At 42.4% G+C, this 21,898-nt stretch overlaps 1 protein-coding gene across 1 annotated transcript in view; it reads left to right on the top strand.

The window, feature by feature from the left end:
* Nucleotides 1–21,898, top strand: part of DTX1 (deltex E3 ubiquitin ligase 1) — a 106,677-nt gene that overhangs the window by 67,427 nt on the left and 17,352 nt on the right. The window contains exons 4-5 of the mRNA XM_068240030.1: nucleotides 12,651–12,712; nucleotides 17,292–17,453. Of these exons, the coding sequence (XP_068096131.1) occupies nucleotides 12,651–12,712; nucleotides 17,292–17,453 (224 nt within the window). The remainder of the gene's footprint in view (nucleotides 1–12,650; nucleotides 12,713–17,291; nucleotides 17,454–21,898) is intronic.

The raw sequence follows: 21,898 nt of genomic DNA, 5'->3' as shown, positions 1-21,898 counted from the left end.
CACACGCAGGCATTGTAGTATGCTTCAATTGAAGGTTTTTTCTCACCTCAGATGGGGTACATGTAATGTTTCTTGTTTTAGGAATTTTGATTTTAATTATTGTATTAATAGGACAGTATTAGTAGATGAGGCCTGTAATAGTATTTGTATTTGGTGTAATATACAAATTGAACACTAGATGGCGGGCTTGCAGGCTAAGGGAACTATGGAGGGAGCATGCGCGAAATGCGCATTGTCCCATAAGAATCCCCGCAGTACGCATCAGGCTCCATGCCCCTGATGAGTCACTGTGTGACGAAATCGATAGGGCGGAGCCTGATGCGGAAGCGGGACTGAAGCGAAACGGACTGGCGTGGAGGCGGCGAGGCGGAACGCGGAAGGGAATCCACTATACACCGAGCGCGCGGCGGTGGTGGGAGAGAGCCCGGCGGATCTGCAGCCTGCCAGCCTTGGCCAACCTCACGGGGGAGAGCCCGTTTCAAACTCTATGCGATTTTATTCCTTCTAAACATGTGAGTGCAATATGGTTTTAAAATAAATACATTTTTATACGGTATCACACTATGTGGAGCTTTCTTTGAGGTGATTGAAACTGAAGAAACCTTCTGGGACTAAAGTGGATTGTTGGTGTGGTCGGAAAGGTGGGGGACGACCTGGGAATTGTCCCAAGGCTCATATTGACCTGGTGGTCAGTCAATTCGGTGAGTGGCACACAAAAGGGTGCTGGTGGTGGTCAATGCCTGAGATATTGAATTGCTGGAACTTACTCTGGTCATCATTTGAACTGGAAATATCTACTACTGATTGTGGACTTTATTTAATATCAAGGACTCATTGATTTTTGTATTGATATAATTTTGCCTGTATATCTATATGTGTTAACTCTATATATGCACCTTGAGCGCCACCTCTTGGGTTAAGATTTGTGATTGATTAAGAGGAGGCGAACAGGTGTCTTTCAGCTGTCACTGTGAGCGCTACCTCTTGGGTTTAAGTATTTCTAAAGAATGCTTTCAGCACCTTGTTATATCAATGCCATGTAGAATTAAGGCAGTTCTGAAGGCGAAAGGGGGTCAAAGTATATAAGTATGGTGTTCCTAATAATCCTTTAGGTGAGTGTATATAGAGATTATAAGTCAGTGTATGTATGCTCACAGACAGCTTAGCTTGATAAAGGGGCGGCTGCCCTGAAACGTCGCTATGACAACTGTTTGCTGATATCAAGAAATGAAAGAGCTTATTCAAATTGGATGGCGCCTTTCTTCTATTTTATTTATTAATGTCATACCTGGTTTTATACCAGTTGTTCTAATTATTATTATCTCTGACATGACAAACATACAGGACAGGGAATCACTTTGTCTCAGTGCCTGAATCACATTGAGTCTATGATTTCAAAAAAGAAATGTAAATTTTGATTCATCAGACCAGAAGATATTTTACCACCTCACCTCAGTCCAACCTAAGTTAGTTCAGGTCCAGAGAAGGGGTCTGTGTTTCTGGATCATTGTGGTTTCATATTTGTATGATAGATTTTTGGGGGGGATTGAACTGTGTTACCATACAATGCAGAGTTATGTCTGTTTTTAATGCAGTGCCAAGATTGTGGCCATACAATACTTTTTTAGCTTTGTATTTAAATAGTAATGAATAATAATGCAGTGTCCTCCCCAGAAATTTTTTCCAGTCGGGTGGCAGGAAATAGTAGCCGGGTGGCATGAAAAAGTAGCCGGGTGGGGCGAGATGAGATAATGCAGGGCCGGTGCTTCTATGTGCAACTCTGCTTACAGAATAGGAGGAGGTGAGCTGATGACTGCCGGGTGCTCAACAAAACTAGCCGGGTGGAGCACCCGGCTAAAAGAGCCTGAGGAGAACACTGATAATGCTGAAATTCATATAGAGCTTTTCTCCTGTTTGACTCAAAAGCGCTTGAGAGCAGCATCCAGTAGGGGTTTGCTTAAAGAGAACACGAGGTGAGTTTAAAGAATGTTATCTGCATACAGAGGCTGGATCTGCCTATACAGCCCAGCCTCTGTTGCTATCCCAAACCCCCCTAAGGTCCCCCTGCACTCTGCAATCCCCCATAATTCACAGCCGTGCTGTGAGGCTGTGTTTACATCTGTAGTGTCAGTCTCTGCTGCTCCCCCGCCTCCTGCATAGCTCCGGTCCCTGCCCCCATCCCTTCCCTCCAATCAGCAGGGAGGGAAGGGATGCAGGCGGGGACCGGAGTTCTGCAGGAGGCGGGGAGAGCAGCAGACTGACACTATAGAGATAAACACAGCCAGCTTTGACAAGCTGTTTGTCAGCAGCGTGGCTGTGATTTATGAGGGATTGCAGAGTGCAGGAGGACCTTAGGGGGGTTTGGGATAGCAACAGAGGCTGGGCTGTATAGGCAGATCCAGCCTCTGTATGCAGATAACATTCTTCAAACCCACCTCGGGTTCTCTTTAATAGACCATTAGTGTTAGGGAACCTTGCCCAAGGACTCCTTACTGAATAGGTAGCCAGTAATCGAACCCTGGTCTTCTGCCAGAGGCGGTGCCCTTAACAGAACATTATTCAGCCACTTTGCATGCAGAGATATCTACAGATTCTCACAATATGCTAATACTAAGTAGAAGTATTTGTTATTATGTAGACTATGAATTCCCTAATTTTATTTTATTTCATTTTTTTTTAGTTTTATGTCGTTGCAGTAACTGCCCACACAGTGTTTCACATAACGGCACAACCTTTCCAATCTTTACTGCTCTTCTTTTTTATTCTTAGTCATGTTACTGTCCAGTTGCCAATAATTAATCTAATTAGTTGTGGGATTTTACACCAAGTTTTCTTCTTCATATTATTAACTGTTTCAGTCTTTGGTTGCCCCTATCCCAAGTTTTTTTTTTATTTATTGCTGACATCAAAATCAGAATAAGCATATATTTTCATAAAACAATAACATTCCTCAGTTCAAAGATCTAATAGGTTGACTATTCACATTGTTGTTGTTTTTTGTTGTTGTTGTTTTCTTTAATTGTATGCAGTGTCCCAGCTTTTCTGGAAATTGAATTGTATATTTATATTCTTCACCTATGGTAGTCTCCCCTGATACTTCAGATTTTTTTTTTAGCAACTAGCTACCTTTTGAATGCTGACGTAAGACTTGTTGGGTATTTTTATCCTTCACCAGTTTATTTGAGTCATATCTGCTACTCCTTGTTTCTTGCCGTTCCCTACCAAGCGGAATTCATTGCCTACATTTGGCCCTAACCAGAGCACATACCGTAGTAAGACCCCACATCATAAGACTCCATGAAAGCTTCTTTTATCTATTAAATATAGGTTTGTCTTATGTTATGGCTGCGAAAACATGATGGATTTGATTTCTTATATTCCTGGCTTTATGCAGCATCTGACTTTAGAGATATCCTTGTGCAGAAATTTAGGGTAACGTCAGTTATGTGTGTTTTTATTTCAGTCGGAGTTTCACAGATAGCTCATGGTGACCTAGAACCACTTGGAAAATATAAGGGAGTCAAAGAGACCAAAAATAACTCTTACTCATGTATGAAGATGTGATTGTACATTTTTGGGCTTCGATAAATGTATTTTGTTGGAAAAAAAAAAAGGGAGTGACCAGGCAGCACTATAAGCCCCAAATCTATTACTCCAATTCCTTTTTGGGGGACATTGAAGTGGGAAAGAGGTCCTTGCCTTCTAAATTAGTACAAGTTTGCTTCAGAAAGAGGAAGATTTTCTATACCCCCCTCCACCGTCCCCAGTCATACGTTCCCTAGTATTTACCCCCTGACCCCCAATGTGAATATCAGGAGTGCTACCTTGGGGGAGAAGGGAGCTATTCTTTTTTTTCATAGTATTCACATATTATTATAATATTTATTTCAGGCTCAGGTGATTTATCTGCATTTTTATGACAAAATTCATGGTTGTAAAGCAAGATTGGCTGCTTTTTGCTTGTGATGACTGCTTTTACCTCTGGGGCATATAAACCCATAGCGTTGGCCAGAGAACGTTATTACATCTGCATTGAGACAATGAGTGTCCACGAACAAGCGTGTTTGCAGACTTTCTCTCTCAATAAATGATGCGCTCCATATTTTCCCCACCTCACAGTTCATCCTGGCTTACTGCAGCTTTAGTAAATCACCTCTTTTGTGTTGTAGACATGCAAGGCTTCATGGCACACCTGCAGCAAAGTGGTGCCAAGCACTCTGACTGTATGCAGCTTTGTTTAACATCTGATGATTAAACAGACTATGCCCAGACTGCGTGTGCTTCATACCTCAATTAAGGGGCTCTGCATGCTCTTAACGTTTCAGACATTTTTCACTGAAGTATTAGTTTGTAATATTTTCATGCATACAGTTATGTTCTTTTTTATTTTACGTTTTATTTATATTAAGTTCCCAGAAGCATAAACATCACTGAATATTCCATTTTATCACTTTCTACAGTGTCTCTGTCTGCTGCTCCACAGAGCTGTGATCCAAATCCTTGCAGCGTATTTGCTAAAGGTGCCCACTAACAGTAACATTTTCCATCAAATAATAGTGATTACATTGGTTGAAATTAGAGGATGTTGATGTTGCTGATCAACAACAATTGATTGTATTCTCGATGTATTTCCCAGGCTGACAGTGGTCTATCAGTACAGTTGATTGATTCCATTTGAAATGATCAGATTTTCATCCCATTAATAACCTTGATGGATGATGTCCAATGTTTCCTTCCGGTTGCTATTATCAGATTGGAAAGTCAATCACCTAAGACATTGTACCCTTAGAGTCCTTTTCCACTGCACATTCCATTCTCCAAATGCGTTTTCCTGTACATTGTGGCACGATTTCTTGTGATCATCGTTATGTACGGCACAATTGCAATTTGTGGGAGAAAGGGGTGCATATGTGAGTCGCTGCATATGTGAATCACACACAAATAAGATGACCACACTTGCTATGTGCAGCAAGCACTGAAATTGTGTTAAAAATTGCATTGTGCCTCATTGCCGCAGTAGGTAAGTGGTATTGCGATTACATTGTACCCCTGCAATTTCCTGAGTGCTGGGAAATCACATCCTATACAATTTTCAGATCAGAATGCTATCTGTGGAAAAGGGCTCTCAATGGGCATCTGAAAGTGTGCCCAAGGCAAACTTCAGGTTAATAAATACTTACCTAAGAAGGAAGCCTCTGAATCCTGCAGAAGCTTCTCATGTCCTCTTTGCCCCCATTGTTGGTGCACACGGACCCCCAAAAGAAATTCAAGAAGAGCTTGTCGGATTTCTGATTGTGACTGCACTCCCCTTCAACTCTGTGAGCATGGACACGCCTGTGCTGTAAGATGGAGCCGCTGGTGCACGAGCCGCTCTGTGCTACTGCGCGGTTGTGGCTGTAATCTCGCATGAGGAGTGCAGACGTGGTCTATTGGAGGACATAGGAAGGCACTGGAGGATAGCATACCAAGCTAATGCGACCACACTTTTGTGCCGCTTCTGCCTGCTGCCTCTATTTTTCATGTACTCGTGTACCCCCCCCCCCTCTCCCAATTTCTCCTCACATCAACTTACTATCAGGCCTACTTTGACATCACATGAGTGTCAAATGCAGGAGATGGACACAAAATGAGAAGGGAGGTGGCAGCAGGGTAGAAGTGAGACTACAGTACACACTGTGACCAACAACTATGATGATGCCTTATCCCCTGCGTGGCGCAGGGGATAAGGCATCATCATAGTTGTTGGTCACAGTGTGTACTGTAGTCTCACTTCTACCCTGCTGCCACCTCCCTTCTCATTTTGTGTCCATCTCCTGCATTTGACACTCATGTGTGTACAGTCCTTCCTTGCATAGGCAGGATACTCTGGACAGTGGCTGTCCAGAGTATCCTGCCTATGCAAGGAAGGACTGTACAACTGAGGAGGGCAAGGCTGTATGGGAGAGACATGGCTATACTGGGGTGAAATGATCGTTGCTGTGAAAGGAGGATGGGTGTCAGGGTGGCCACACTTATGGGTGAGGGGAGTCGTGGTTATTGTACAGTTATGTGGTGATCATTGTGGCCTCACTTGTGATTGATATGACCTTTAACAGATCAGTGTTCCTCCCAGAATTTTCTTCCAGCCGGGTGGCATGAAAAAGTAGCCGGGTGGGGTGCAAGGGGGGAATGGAGGGCCAGTGCAACTCTGCTTACAGCATGGGAGGAGGAGGCAAGCCGATGACAGCTGGGTGCTCACCAGAATTAGCTGGGTGGAGCAACCGGCTAAAAAAAAACCTGGGGAGAACACTGCAGATGATTCCCCTGGCTGTGGGGTTCACTACAGAGAGGGAAGTCTGAGTCGAGAGGAGTTAAGCATGGGGGACAGGGGCACCAAGTGTTCCTTGGGGGTAGGTAGGGAGGTTGTTCTGTTGATGTGCATCAAAAATGCATTTAAAAAGTGACCCCTCCAAAACAGACTCAAAGTGCTTACTTTGTGTGTTTTCCCTGCATTAGCTTTCAGTTGTTTAGTTACCGCATGCAAATCTAATCTGCTTCTTCTCACAGTGGCTGCAGCCTGTGTTTGGGAATGTAGAAGGAACAGTGTCAGTGAGAGGTTCTCTGACAACCTATGAAAATGTAGCTTATCACTTTAATAATTGCCACTGTAGCACAGGTGCTTCTGTGTTAAAAAACCATTTCTGTAGCCTGGAAGCTGGAGGAGAGTGCAGAGCCTGTGTGGCAGAGCCTGTGAATAAGACATCTCTCCTGCAGTGTGAAGCAATAATAATAACATGCAGTGTGTACTGGTCTGATGTGTGATCGCTAGCTGTAGGTGAGAAGCCAGCAGTCTCTGCAGTACACTTTGCATTTTGCAAGTAAGGCTTTGCTCAGCAGGAGACGTGGAAGTTCTGAGGAATAGACTGCGGTTTAAAGCGGCCCCGTTACTTATAAAGTATTGCAGGGCGAGGAAATGGATTTCACAAAGCAGGGAAAACGATGAGATGCAAAGGAGCACTGGATCAGGTGCCATGCCAGAATACAGGAGGGCCATACAAGAAGCACCTAGTGTTACTGTTTACATGTTTATAATAAATGAAAATGTGCTGTGGGGTAACCCCAACCCTACAGCATGTGAGTGAACAAGCTATTCTGTACAAGCTGTTTATAGGTAAATTCAGTGGCGTAGCTAAGGAGCTATGGGCCCAAGTACAAGTTTTACATGGGGCCCCCTCAAGCATAGAGATACAGAACAATTGATATTGAGCATCAACATCTGCCAAGGACAGTCAGTGTCAGAGACCTGTATTCAGGGGAGAAGAACAGTTTGCTACTACTATTCAAAGCACATATAGAGGTGATAACTACTAACAAAACATCAATGAAGAGTTAATACAGTGGCTGAAGAAGGGCCCCTTTGGTTCAGGGGGCCGGTGCAGTCACAAAAACCTCTGCTCCGCCCCATTTCTATGCCACTGGGTAAAGACTGCTACATTCTGCATTCTAAATTTTATTGTATGTTATTGCCATGATCTCCTCTAGTTATCTGTAGTGTTCAGGACTCCTCATTGGACTGTTCATAAGTGAATTCAGGTGTTGTCGGATTTACCTCCTGTACACTCTGATGGGATAACCTGGTCCTGTCTGAAATGGATAAACTCAAATTCTCAATGAGGCGACAGCATCAAGGCATTTATCAGGTTCATCAACTTTCTTACAATAATATATTTACGTCTTTGGAGAAATCTTAAAGATATTGGTTACATACAGTATGAGTGCCTTCTTTCATTAACTACAGCTTGGCCACGTGGTCTGTTCACAATAAATATTGTATGCCTGGCAGCTTGATCCTTTCCCTATTTGTAATAAGGTAGCCTATAGTAAAAAAGGCTTTATTTCAAATTGCCATCATGCTTCTTACTAAATATTTACTAAAATTTAGTAAGCAGCTATGGTACCGAGGAAGAGCAGATGCTAAGGGATATAGGCAAATACAAACCCATATTTATCTATTTGAACTAAAAAATATACACACAACAACCTATGACACGGACAGGGCCAAATCCTGGGTGTAATACAAACCTATGTGAACTGCATTAATGTGCCACACTTCTTTTACCCGTCCATTACTAAGCCAGAATCATACACACCACAACGTCACACATCAAAATACAGTTGTTCTAAAAATCTATAAAAAAAACTATTATGAACATAGTAACTTACTAAGCAAGAATAACAAGTAAATGCCAATGTTGGATAATACCAGTGACAAGCATATAGTGATAGATAGATTCTAGTGGCAGGCTGGTAATGATCGTTAAATTGCAGAGAACAGGAGGTAACAATCATTAGACTTTACCGGACAGCAGGTAGTGATAGCTAAATTCTAGTGACCAGCAGGTAATGATAGGTAGATTGTAGTTGCAGGTTACAGGGCATATCGGAGAGACAGAACTCCTTTTCTGGTTGTATCATGGATACAAACCATTTCTTGTTGGGTAGTCTTATTTTCTGAAATCTAAAGTATTCAGCTATAGGAATAGAGCAGTTAGAAGCGATTTGCTGTATACCAGGTAGCTTACCCGAAGGTGCCACATGCCTATATATAGTACATTTAGTAATTTTTCACCAGAGAAAACTAAGAGAATCGAGGCCAGCCGGAAAATCAGGATTTTTGTATTTCTCAAGGCTGGGAGAAGGGCTTAACCGTAGGGGGTAAGTATGCCTTAGGCTAGTAATGGCTAACCTTGGCACTCCAGCTGTGGTGGAACTACAAGTCCCATGAGGCGTTGCAATACTCTGACAACTCTAAGCATAACTCAGGAAGGCAGAGGCATGATGGGATTTGTAGTTTTGTCACAGCTGGAGTGCCAAGGTTAGCCATCACTGCCTTAGGTGTTTCCATAATGCTAGAGTATGGGCTGTCAGAGATGAGGCTTATTTGTAGGAAGTGGGATTCAAGAAAGTTGACCAAAGCAATCCTTTCCATATGAGGGGTTGAAGTCTCTCATTTTCTAAGGTGACCCAGAGAGGAAAGTGACGGCCTGTATATATCATATGGAATGGTGCCAATTAAGATGCAGGATAGTATTTAAAAAAAGTTGTGGACCAAGAGACTCCCTAGTTGCTTATTCCAATACATAGCTTTAGCAGGTATAAGTGCCCCTTTATTTGCCCATGTGAATTGTAAGACATCTTTTTGTAACCTATGGAGATCAGAGTACTGTAGTTTACCGGGACCAAAGGTCCGTTTAAGGGGCCCATACACTCAGCCAATTTTCTGGCCGACCGATCGATCGATCGATTGATCGTTTGCAAATCGGTTGGCCAATCGACCGATCGATGGCCGATTTCGATCGATTTCGATGGATTTCCATTGAGCTGGCAGGATGGAAAATCTAGGTCGATCTGATGAGATTGCTTATCAGTTTGCATTGGCCTTAATGGAAATCTGATGGCAAACAAATGCCATCAGATAGAATTCCAATAGATTTCAAACTGAAATCTATTCGGAATTCTATCCTGGTAAAAAATGTACTAAAAACGCATCAGATAGATCATCAGATGCATTTCTTATCTATCTGCTGCCAATCTGACGAGTGTATGGGCACCTTTAGCCAGTTTTTCAGGCAGCTGAAGGAACAAAGATAAACATCAGCACTGCCTAGCAAGATGCAACAAATGTCACACTGTCTCCAGTGAGTTTAATATAGGTATCTTCAGCTGTAATATAGGTATCAGAGGATCTCCTCCCAATCTTTTACAATTAGGATGGTAAACGATCAGATCTCTACTTGGCCATTTGACATCCCTTCCCTAACCCCTAAATATGACGAAAATGAAATGGACAATATTGGATATGTGTTTCCTCAAGGTTAGGCTGGTGGCAGATGTTTCTTGTCTACTCCCCCTCACTCCTGAATAGAAATGAACTTGTATGCATACCCAAGCTGAGCATGCATGTCCCTATACAGCTCTTTCCTAAGTAGGATATTCTGATGTTGTATTGCGCTTTGCTCATCTTACCATCTGAAATCTATGTGTAGTTTTATCCAATAACCAGAGCAAAGAGTAACCCATAGCATGCAATCAGATTTCAGCTTCCTGGAGTCATATCGGGTAAAAAGTGATTCTGATTACCGGACTTTGCCGGTTTCTGGAATAACGTCAGCTGTACTCTGTGAGTTCCTCAGGGCCAATAGTCTCTTCCGTAAGCAGTTTTGTGTGCAGAGGAATATACTGAGCACAGTTTCCTGACTTATGACGGGAGAGGCAATTCTGATCATTTGTCTGTACATTTGTGTATATAAATAGCTGTGTATCTGCTACGTGTCTGCGATCCAGCGTTCAGCCCTTAATCTCCCATAATCCTGGTTTATCAATGGGGTGAGCAGGTGGTGTCTTTGTCAGGAAGCTGGCTTTACGCACTGTGTGATGTCACACCGAGGAGAGGGGGGGGGGGGGGACAAGCGATCAGACACAGGTATAAATATATATATCCAGCTTAGACTTTCCAGTATTGAGTCCTACTAGAAAGCCTCACCTGGATCTATGCCTGCACAACCTGACCAGTATGAAGATTACACTGCGAGGACGGTAAGAGAAATTGCCACCACTTATCTGCTACTGTGTAGAACTAAAAAGAAAGCTGAACTTGAGAAAGGTCTTCTCTGCAACGGGAGGTAGTTCTTGTCATATATAGTGCACCTATAACAATAAATTATTAAATGTAATATCTACCTCATCTCCAGTCTCATGCAGTAGGTCATGTCTGCTGGTGTTTTTTTTTTTTTACTACTGCAAAAACGTTTCATTTTCAGTATGTTTTTATATCCAGACAAAGACGACAGCAACAACAATGAAACATTTATAAAGCACTTTTCTTCTGTAGGACCCAAAGAGCATGAGCTTTCTAGCTTCTCTCATATCAGTACTTAGTGATGCATACAGTACAAAAAGTAATGTGATCATAAATGCCAGACTAAACAGATACATTTTTAGTTTTGATTTAAACATGTCCAGGGTTAGCGCTGTCTTGATTAAGTTTGGCATGGCGTTCCACAGGGTTGAGGCAGCATGACAGAAAGCTCTGGCTCCAAAGGTTTTTAGTTGAACTCTGGGGTGGTCAAGTTATTGGATCCTTTTGATCTGAGGTTGTGGGCGGTGTGACATAGTTGGTGTTATGTGACAATGGCGGCATTGTTATTTATCTCCCCTAAGCAGAGATTAATTGCATAGTTTCAAAATTATAGAGAAAATAATGAGCCCTTAAATTGAACTTGTCTTTAAGCTGGACACGCATCTCATGGAGGATGCCATTCTGTGGCACTAAGACTGGTCATGCATGAGTTGATTTAACTGGCCAATTTAATCAAATATATTGGTGGCCTATAGCCACCATCATGCTCAGTCATATTTCAACTGATTTCAGGCTGTTTATCATTTGGAAGGGTGATCCGGTGTGTAGGAAAATGATTGTTAAGCGAGTACGTAAAAAAAGGAATCAACAGCCTTAAAGCAGTTTTCCACAGGAATCTAAGATTGAGTGGACAAGGTAGTTATATCAATTAGTACTAGATGGTTGACTTTTGATCAGGGAGTGATTGATTGCTTTCCAGAAGGCCATTATTAACGATTGTATGGCTAGCTAACATCTATAACATTCCTAGGGTAGTAAAGTACCTGTTGATAGTCACCGTGAGCCAGAGACATTTCTGCCATTTTGGTGCCAAAGGAAAGGCACTATTTGTCCCTCAAATCTTATGATGATTTGAGTTATAGGAAACGGGATGACATGAATATAGATACAGTGGATAGAAAGTCAGGGACTTTAGATAGTAGTGTGTTGAGGTCTGGGGCAGAACAATAACTCTCTATCATCTTGAATGCACTGGGTGCTGTATACTGCAGCTGCTAGTGATTGGTTCATCTAAAAAAGTTGTCACATGACCACTGGTGAGTTCCTCTAGCTGGTCCTTGACTGCCAGGTGATGTTCATCACCCTGCCAGGCTAGAACACCCTCCACTTTTTTCTCCACATTATTTAGCATCAAAAACCTGTAAGAGCTTATGCACATGCTATTTCAGTATCCTTTTTAACATATTCATATGGGCAGCACAGTGGCGTAATGGTTAGCGCTCTCGTTTAGCAGTACTGGGTCCTTGGTTTGAATCCCAGTCAGGACACCATCTGCATGGGGTTTGTATGTTCTCTCTGTATCTGTGTGGGTTTCCTCTGGGCACTCCAGTTTCCTCCCACCTCCCAAAAATGTACAGATACGTTAATTGGCTTTTCCTAAAACTGGCCCTAGACTACAATACATACACTACACGGTACATACATAGACATATGGGTATGGTAGGGATTATATTGTGAGCCTGTCTGAGGGACAGTTAAATGGCAAGACAATATACTCTGTACAGCGCTGCGGAAGATGTCGACACTATATAAATACTAAATAATAATAGTAATATTCTCACTGTCTTTTCTGTGAGTGACACTGCTATCTGTTGAGTGATTACAGTATTTATTTGATGGCTTCAACTGACCTGGGGTAAAAAAAAAGAATTGACAAATTCTGTACAACTTATTTCCTCATTCAGAAATACTTATTTGCTGTCACTCATTCCTCATATATGCAAAGTTTATGTTGTTGTTTATTCTCTTGCAGCGTACCTGCTCTCCCTGTGAAGAATCTTAATGGAACAGGCCCTGTGCACCCGGCTCTGGCAGGTCAGTTATATGGAGCCTTACTGCTGGAAATGTGTGTGATGACTGTGGATAGGCCCCATGCAGATACTGGACTGTGGCCACCTAGACTCTTTCCACTGAAATCTGATATTTTAGCTTTTGGTAGATGATGAGTGAAGCCCCCTAATGATGCTGTGTTTCTCCCAGGAGAAACTGCACTGTTGTTGAGAAAAAGGCAATACCACTAGTTCAGTGCTATAAATTGCTGGAATTAATGGCAAATCCTATTCCAGCTTGTATGCAAGCATGTAAAACATACATGTAACACAGTTATTCCACATGGTTCCTAACAGTTACTGTAATAGGGGAGTGCTCAGGTTTTCTACCAGTCACAGTATTGGTCCAGATGTGTAAAAAAAAAAAGAGTAACAAGCCCATACTCTTATGCCTAGCTATTCACAGTGACCTCAAATAATATGCAAAATCTTGGCAACTCCATTCCCTCAGAAGCATCTTATAACTGCTTGAAATTCAAATAAACTACATTGAGAAAGTTGAGTTCTATATTACACCCTTCTAAGTCACTCTTTGGTATTCTCCTATTGGGGGCAGAGACAAATGCCCCCCCCCCCCCCCCCGCCATTAAAACAAAACAAAACACAGCCACCCACCAATTGTATGAAATGTCCTGGGTGACCCCATTTAGCGTCTAGAAGCTTGGGTTTTGTGTCCTACAATCCTAATGGTGTTTGGCCCTGGTGGGTACTCATAATCAAAGAGTAGATGGTGTCATCCTCATTCAGTATGTAAAAGTTAAGAAGTTAAGGGTCCATCAATTCACGGTTTCTCCTGAGTTTTCTGTTACATGATATTTTCAGACCTTGTCAATATAATGTTTTTTTAAACCACCAGCAAGCAAGGAAATACTCAAATAGTTTTGACAGTACTTTTTCACCTACTTTTTGATTTTTCAATTACAAAGTGCTGAAAGGTTATTTTAAAGAGAAGATGAAAAATTATCTCATAGTAGAAAACTCAGGAGAAAAAGTTAATTGCATATGATTCAGTAAGCAAGCCACAATAGTGAACACTTGATATATTTATTGTATGTTTCAGAGACCTCACAAGGACCTATTAAAAAATGGCGCAGAGATGTAGCCAGACGCGCTTGCCCAATAGGAATGTGAAGCCCGCTGCAAGCAGTTGCAGCCGTACTCCAATTTTTGGTTCTTCAGAAAGAGGTCCTTGAGAGGCCCCAGAATGTTGGACTTAAAATGTCTACAGTAAATGTATACATTTGTACTATCGTGAAGTGCTTACTGAATCATTAACTTTTACATACCTACATGGGTTTTACGCAAGGTGTGAAGTCTAAGGAGCCCCTCGTCTTTTTTTATCTGAGCAATCTGCTTGAGATAATGGGCTAGGACTCCTAGTGGACACCATATTTTTTGCTTCCCATAGCCCCAGGCTTATTTCACTAGAGGAAAGTGACAGGCAAGCCACAGTAGGAGATATCAGGACAAATCAAGGTTGCTGAGGTCAAGGCTGCTGGTAATAAGCTATGTCAGGACTTGTAGCTAGGGTCAAGGCAGATGGATATCAGGTGAAGTTGGTTTCGCAACAAGGGTGAAACCTGGAAGTCAAGAGCAAAGTCTCAAGCAACCACATGCTGTTCAGAAGTCACAGCACTAAGCTGTAACCAGACATTGGTTTAAATACACTTCTTCAGTAGAACACCATCTTTCATTGAGATGGAGTGCTGCCAAACAATGGTAGTGGAGTACCCCTTCAATACTATGTGCCATGTAGGAGTGCAGACCACAGAGATAGCTGCTGATTGGCACACACTAATGTTTGCATTCCTGCACCTCGAGTGACACAATGATGTGGGGAGGGGGAGACAGGATGCTTACACAGCCAATGAGAACAGGCCACTTCACTGGACCATGGGACAGTAACACCTATACAGAACTTTCCCAGTCAGAGCACAGGCATACTGGAGAGAGAGGTGGGATGGGGGTATTGTCAACTCAGAGCTTAACCTCATGAATGTACAAGTCCTTCTCAAAAAATTAGCATATTGTGATAAAGTTCATTATTTTCTGTAATGTACTGATAAACTTTAGACTTTCATAGATTTTAGATTCATTACACACAACTGAAGTAGTTCAAAGCCTTTTATTGTTTTAATATTGATGATTTTGGCATACAGCTCATGAAAACCCAAAATTCCTATCTCAAAAAATTAGCATATAATGAAAAGGTTCTCTAAATGAGCTATTAACCTAATCAGCTGAATCATCTAATTAACTCTAAACACCTGCAAAAGATTCCTGAGGCTTTTAAAAACTCCCAGCCTGGTTCATTACTCAAAACCGCAATCATGGGTAAGACTGCCAATCTGACTGCTGTCCAGAAGGCCATCGTTGACACCCTCAAGCAACAAGGTAAGACACAGAAATAAATTTCTGAATGAATAGGCTGTTCCCAGAGTGCTGTATCAAGGCACCTCAGTGGGAAGTCTGTGGGAAGGAAAAAGTGTGCCAGAAAACGCTGTACATTACAGTAAATAATGAACTTTATCACAATATGCAAATTTTTTGAGAAGGACCTGTATACACATGTTTTTTTAATAGAAATACACATCAGTAGTAGCTAGCTGTGATTCTGACTCTTACTCATCATCCTACATACTGTATATCATTCACTACCTTGCACCAGAAAGGAATGTGCCTGATTTATACTCTTACAAGCAGAGGGCTGGATGAATCAGTTATGCACAGCTCCTTAAAATTATCGCTGGCTCCTAAGGTTATCCCTAACCAGCTCCTAAGAACTTCCTGATAGCTCCTGGATTGGACTGGTGGAATTCCATATTAATTTATCAGCCCAGGCCAGATGAAAACACATATCGTACAAAGCTGATATATGATCTACATTTGTGAGTGCAATCCCTGTTTCTTTTTGGTATGCTATGATCAATTGCTTTGCTTTTCTTCTGCGGTTGATTCCATGGTTGAGATCTGCTGAATACTGATCCTGTTGTATCATATCATGTGACTATATGGCTGAGGTTACTAAAACCTTGAATTACAGTTCACTTAGTGTTGAGGGTGGGGGGGGGGGGGTGACATGTACATAGTCTCCCTCCTCCTCTACACATCCTCCCCCTCACCTGGATTGGTGCACAAGGCTGGTTGGGCTTGTTGGAACAGCCTAGTTCCCTTACATATTGTGGGCTATTATGTCATCATGTGCATGCACATTCCAACATAAGGAGGTGTGCAATAGGGGGCCAGAGCAGCTTCCAGGAGGGTAAGAAGAGGGGTAACCATCCAGAAAAGCAAAGTAAGACTGGCCTTATTGAGCCTTACTAAAAAACACACAATACAGAAGATAACTTCAGGTCATTACTTCCAGTACAGGTACAGAAAGCAGGATCATTCATAATACACAGCTGTAGTCATGTAAATCTTTCATTTATGACCACATAGACCAAGCATGAATCCAGAACTCAAGGCAGTCTCTCTTGTGAAATTGGATTTCTGAATCGTGTCCATACTGTATATGTGCAACTTAGAAGATTTATGATTGGAGAATAAACCGTGAATTTGTTCCTAAAAAACCCTGTGTTTTTCCTTGTTTGGACTTTGGCATACATAGTGCATTTTTTTGGGGTGGAACTGAATTAACTATTTGTTTTAGTGTGGTTTTTGTATAAACCAGAACTGCTAGTTCATAGCACACCTCACAGAGTCATGCTTTGGACTGAATCAGGACTATGCAGATTAGTATAAATGACTTTGTAAAATGTAGGATATCAGAGGGCAATAATCCAACACTTCAGGAAGCATTCTTCACCTCCATGGGGATAAGGAGTGATTTGCATCGCCCTACGCTTTTCATATAACTTCTATGTCACCACAGTAGCGGAATGACCCAAAGAAGTGGTTCCCACTGGATTGATTGATATTACTATACATCACAGACCATATATAAGCAGCATGGACTGTATATGTACCATTACCAGTATGTGAAATGAGCAGAGGTTTATAAGACAGGAAGGTAGTCATGTGAGAATATGAGAATATCAAACAATTGTGCATATAATAAAAAGTGCATATAATACTAAAAACCCATAGTATTTTAAAATAATTTAGATAATTTGGTTTCCAGTATAAATAAAATATGTATACATATGCAAGCCTTGTTCTGCTATATATAGTCTTCACCATACTGTCATGAAGAATTACTGTGTAAGCTGCATTTCTGCTATATAAGGGTTATATACACAATCTGATGCAAGTCTTCTTGCCAGATTTTGCCCTGCAGGCAATGTCCAGTTCCCCACCATGCTCTTGTGGATCTTCTAAATGAGCTGTGCAAATCATATTTCCCTGTATTAAATCTCACTGATGGAGGAAAGTGAGGTGGGGAGAGAAGGGGTCCCTGGGAGAGAAGCACATCCCTATCTGGCCTGCAGGCATGTGGACGATACAGACGTCATATTGCCCTCATGTGAATAGAAACTTAGCAGTAGCTATTTGAGTATGAGAGCATATATCTGTGGAGTTCATTCTGTGTACAGATTTGTTGAGCACCTTTTTCCTTTTCGCAGGTATGACTGGAATTCTGATGTGTGCTGCTGGATTGCCGGTTTGCCTAACCAGAGCCCCTAAACCCATTCTGCACCCCCCTCCCGTCAGCAAAGAGGATATCAAACCTGTCAGTGGCATCAGCGGTATCTGCAGAAAGACCAAGAAGAAGCATCTGAAGAAAAGTATGACCACTTTCGCTTATCTAGGGAGTATGAGGGGTTTGATTAATGGACAGTCAGATAATACGCTGACACCAGACAGTGAAAGCAGCTTCTGGTCTAGAGGGGTTATATATTACTCTATCCTTAAAGAGGTACTTTACTGAATATAACGTAATGAATAAAATCACTTATTTTTACAATATTAATTTATAAATTATTTAGTCAGTGTTTGCCTATTGTAACATCTTTCCTCACCCTGATTTACATTCATACATTTATGACTGGTGGCAACATCTTTACTGCTGACAAGGTGCATCATGGTGATATGTTTGTTTACTGTGCGTTCCAAAGAGAACAGAAACAATACCTGGTCTCCCAGAGTGCACTAGAAGGAGACTGATTCATACAATACAATACAATAACATTTCTATAGCGCTTTTCTCCCATAGGACTCAAAGCGCTTAGGCCCTCTCAGATTCAGTAATTAGTAGGATGAAGTATTCACACAACAAAAGTTATATTTCTGCAAATGCCAGACTGAACAGGTGGGTTTTCAGTCTGGATTTAAACACGTCCAGGGATGGGGCTGTCCTGATCTGTTGAGGTAAGGAGTTCCAAAACGTAGGGGCAGCATGACAGAAGGCTCTGGGACCAAAAGTTTTCAAGTGGACTCTGGGTATGACTAGATTATTAGAACCTGTGGATCTGAGAATGCGGGGATTGCTACGCAGCTGTAACATATCTTTCATGTATCCAGGGCCTAGATTATTCAGGGATTTAAATGTCAGTAGGCCGATCTTGAATAGGACCCTCCATTCTATAGGTAGCCAGTGAAGGGAATGCAGGACTGGCGTTATGTGGCAGTGACGGGGTTGGTTGGTTAGCAGTCTGGCAGCAGTATTCTGTATCAGCTGTAGGCGGTACAAGACCTTTTGTGGAAGGCCAGTGTAGAGAGCATTGCAGTAGTCTAGTCGGGATGTGATGAAGGCGTGGACAGGCGTTGGCAGATCTTCTGGGGGTATGAGGTGCTTGATTTTTGCAATGTTCTTCAGGTGAAAATAGGATGATTTCACCACAGCAGAGATTTGAGTTCTGAAGTTTAAATCCCCATCAATTAGAACTCCCAGGCTACGCACATGATCAGAGCTGCGTAGATCCGTGCCTCCTATTCCCAGTGGTGAAGACTGCAAGTTAAGTTGTTTTGTTATCATGCTCTGCCCTCCAATCAGAAGGACTTCAGTTTTGTCTGCATTTAGTTTCAGCCAGTTGTCATTCATCCATTGCTGTAGTTCACGTAAGCAGGCGTTTATAGTTAGAGTTGGGTCTGTCACACCAGGCTTGAAGGAAAGATATAGTTGGGTGTCATCTGCATAGCAGTGGTATGTCAGGCCATGTTTTTGGATTAGTTTTCCCAACGGTAGCATGTAAATCGTGAAAAGCAGGGGAGAGAGGATTGAGCCCTGGGGCACCCCATACTTAAGTGTTACAGGGGTGGACAGGAAGGGCCCCATAGACACTTTGTGGGTTCTGCCACTCAAGAAGGATTGGAACCACTGAATACTATGCCATCAATGCCGCAGTATTCCTGTAGCCTGTTTATCAAGATGTCATGGTCAACTGTGTCAAAGGCTGCAGAAAGGTCTAGCAGTATGAGGATCAAGCACTCTCCTCTGTCTCTTGCCATGAGCAGGTGGTTGCATATTTGGATGAGGGCAGTTTCAGTGCTGTGGTGTTTCCTGAAGCCAGACTGGAATGGGTCATAACTGTTATTTTGTAGGATTCTGGCTTCTAACTGGAGGTATACAGCTTTTTCAATTAGCTTGCCCAGAAAGGGGAGGTTAGAGACAGGTCTGTAGCTGGTCATTGCATCTGGGTCCAGGGAGGGTTTTTTTGAGGAGAGGCCTGATGATTGCTTCCTTCAGTAAAGCAGGAAATATCCCTGATTGTAAGGAACAGTTAACAATTTTGAGGAATACCGGTACGAACAGGTCGGGGCAGTTCAACATGAACTGTGTTGGGCCAGGATCCAGGTCACAGGTAGTTAGGCGGACGTGAAGGAGGATGCTTGATGTGACTTCTTCATCAATTTCTTTGAAGTTTGACCAAGGTGTTACGTTGTCTCTGCTAATGATTCATGACATCATAGCCTAGGCTAAAACATCACTAGGAGGGTGGGGCTATATACCAACATACAGTAATATAGAAATATACTGTAAATAAGTGTTACTAATGCTGAAACCAGGATAACGTAAAAGCGGGTATCCTGAGTAATTTAGTACCTAGGTTCTCAACGTGTGGTACGCGTACCCCAGGGGGTACTTCTGATGGTGCCAGGGGGTACTCAGGCTTGATTATACTTAACCAAGAATAACAAATTAAGAGTCTTAGAAAATTATAAAATCTTATTTAAACAGCACCAAATTAGTGTTTTGGCTAATTAAAAGCAATGGTAAATGCTTGGAAATTGTTTAGAACCAATTATCATGTACTACAATTAAATATATATTTGTCAAGGGGGTACTTGTGATAATGTTTACTATGTTAGGGGGTACTTGGTGAGTACAGGGTTTTAAAAGGGGTACATACCAATAAAATGTTGAGAAACACTGATTTAGTACATTCTTCTTTATGTCACCTACTGTATATGTCACTATATGTCACCTCAGTGCTGCACTAAAGTGGGCTCATCCATGCCAGTGAAATAGCAGAGTGTTATTAGGAAAATCTGCAGCCTTCTCTTCAGAGCTGAACTTCCCCACTCCTGCGATGTTGCTCTTAAATGAGAACTCTATGCGGTGTCTGGGGATTGGGCCCTGGAATAACCTTTGGAATGGATCTTTTCTTCAAGAAATTTTTTTTTGCAGATTATCAGCTGCAGACGTTTTCATCATTCTCTAGGATACTGGCTTATTTTTGTAGGAGATAATTATAGGGACAGATTTACAGCTATGGGGTCAAGAGTGTTGTCTTTAAAGGACAACTGAACTGAGAGGGATAAGAAGGCTGCCATATTTATTTCCTTTTAAAAAAAATACCAGTTGACTGGCTGCCCTGCTGATGCTTTGCCTCTAATACTTTTACTTTTAGCCATAGACCCTGAACAAGCATGCAGCAGATCAGGAGTTTCTGACATTATTGTCAGATCTGACAAGATTAGCCACATGCTTGTTTCCGGTGTTATTCAGATACCACCGGAGCCAAATAGATCAGCAAGGCTGCCAGGCAACTAACTGGTATGGTTTAAAAGGAAATCGATATGGCAGCCTCCATATTCTTCTCACTTCAGTTGTCCTTTAACCCTCCTGGCGGTCTATTAAAAACCGGCAGGGGGCAGCGCAGCATTTTTTAAATTTTTTTTTTTTTTAAATCATGTATCGAGCCCAGGGCTCGCTACATTATAGCCGCTGTGCAGCGGCATCCCCCCACCCGCTGCGATTGCCTCCGGCGATCTGCGATCAGGAAATCCCGTTCAAAGAACATGATTTCCTGGAGGGCTTCCCCCATCGCCATGGCGACGGGCAGGATGATGTCACTGACGTCATTGACGTTGTGACGTCATTGGGAGTCCCGATCCACCCCTCAGCGCTGCCTAGCGCTGATAGGCCAGGCTGCGCAAGGGGTCTGAGGGGGAAGGGGCGGCGTCTTGGTAGCGGCGAATCAGCGCGGAGCGGCGTCGATCGGTATGCACACGCAGCTAGAAAAGTGCTAGCTGCATGTAACAAAAAAAAATTATGCAAATCGGCCCAGCAGGGCCTGAGAAATCCTCCTGCGCGGCTGACCCCGAACTACATTCGGGGTTACCGCCAGGAAGGTTAAACCTTTGACTGCCATTGATGAGTGTATCTTGACAACACCGTATGTTATTGGTAGAGGTCTAAAATAAGTTTATGGCAGCATCAGAAGATAGGGAGAGTTAAGTGACACCTCATTAACATGCGTCACCATTGTTCTTGTTGTTGGGTGAGGTTTAAAGTGCCATCTTAGCTATGCCTCCCCTCCCAGAAGGCAGTGCTACGCAGGTGACCAGGGAACTACAAAGCTCTGCATTAAGAGACCACCACTGTTTACAACAAAAAACAACAAATCTTACACTTACTGGGAGGGGAGTAGGCCATCAGGTTAATAAAATTGTTGGCTACCCTGGAGCTATAGGAGTACTGTTGTATTAATTGCTCGTAACTGACAATGCACAGTGGAGACATTTGACTATAGGATAGTACAGATACAGATTCCTTCTCTGCAATCTATAAAGTCTGCTCACTCTTTCTATGCAGATGTGGATATAATTAAAATCCTCCCTTGTACCACTTGTCAGGAGCAGATTCTCGGGAGTCTGAGCACTGGCATTATGAATATCTCTGCACAGTGTACCAGACATGGGGAACTCTCCCTATTGCTTACCTATATAGGGAGGCTAGTTGGAAGCACTTCAGACCGCTTTGTTTCTCATGCAGGTTTACAGACTT

Source organism: Hyperolius riggenbachi, chromosome 1, assembly GCF_040937935.1.
Source record: "Hyperolius riggenbachi isolate aHypRig1 chromosome 1, aHypRig1.pri, whole genome shotgun sequence".
Taxonomy (NCBI): Eukaryota; Metazoa; Chordata; class Amphibia; order Anura; family Hyperoliidae; genus Hyperolius; species Hyperolius riggenbachi.
This window is presented reverse-complemented; position numbering and strand designations above follow the sequence as displayed.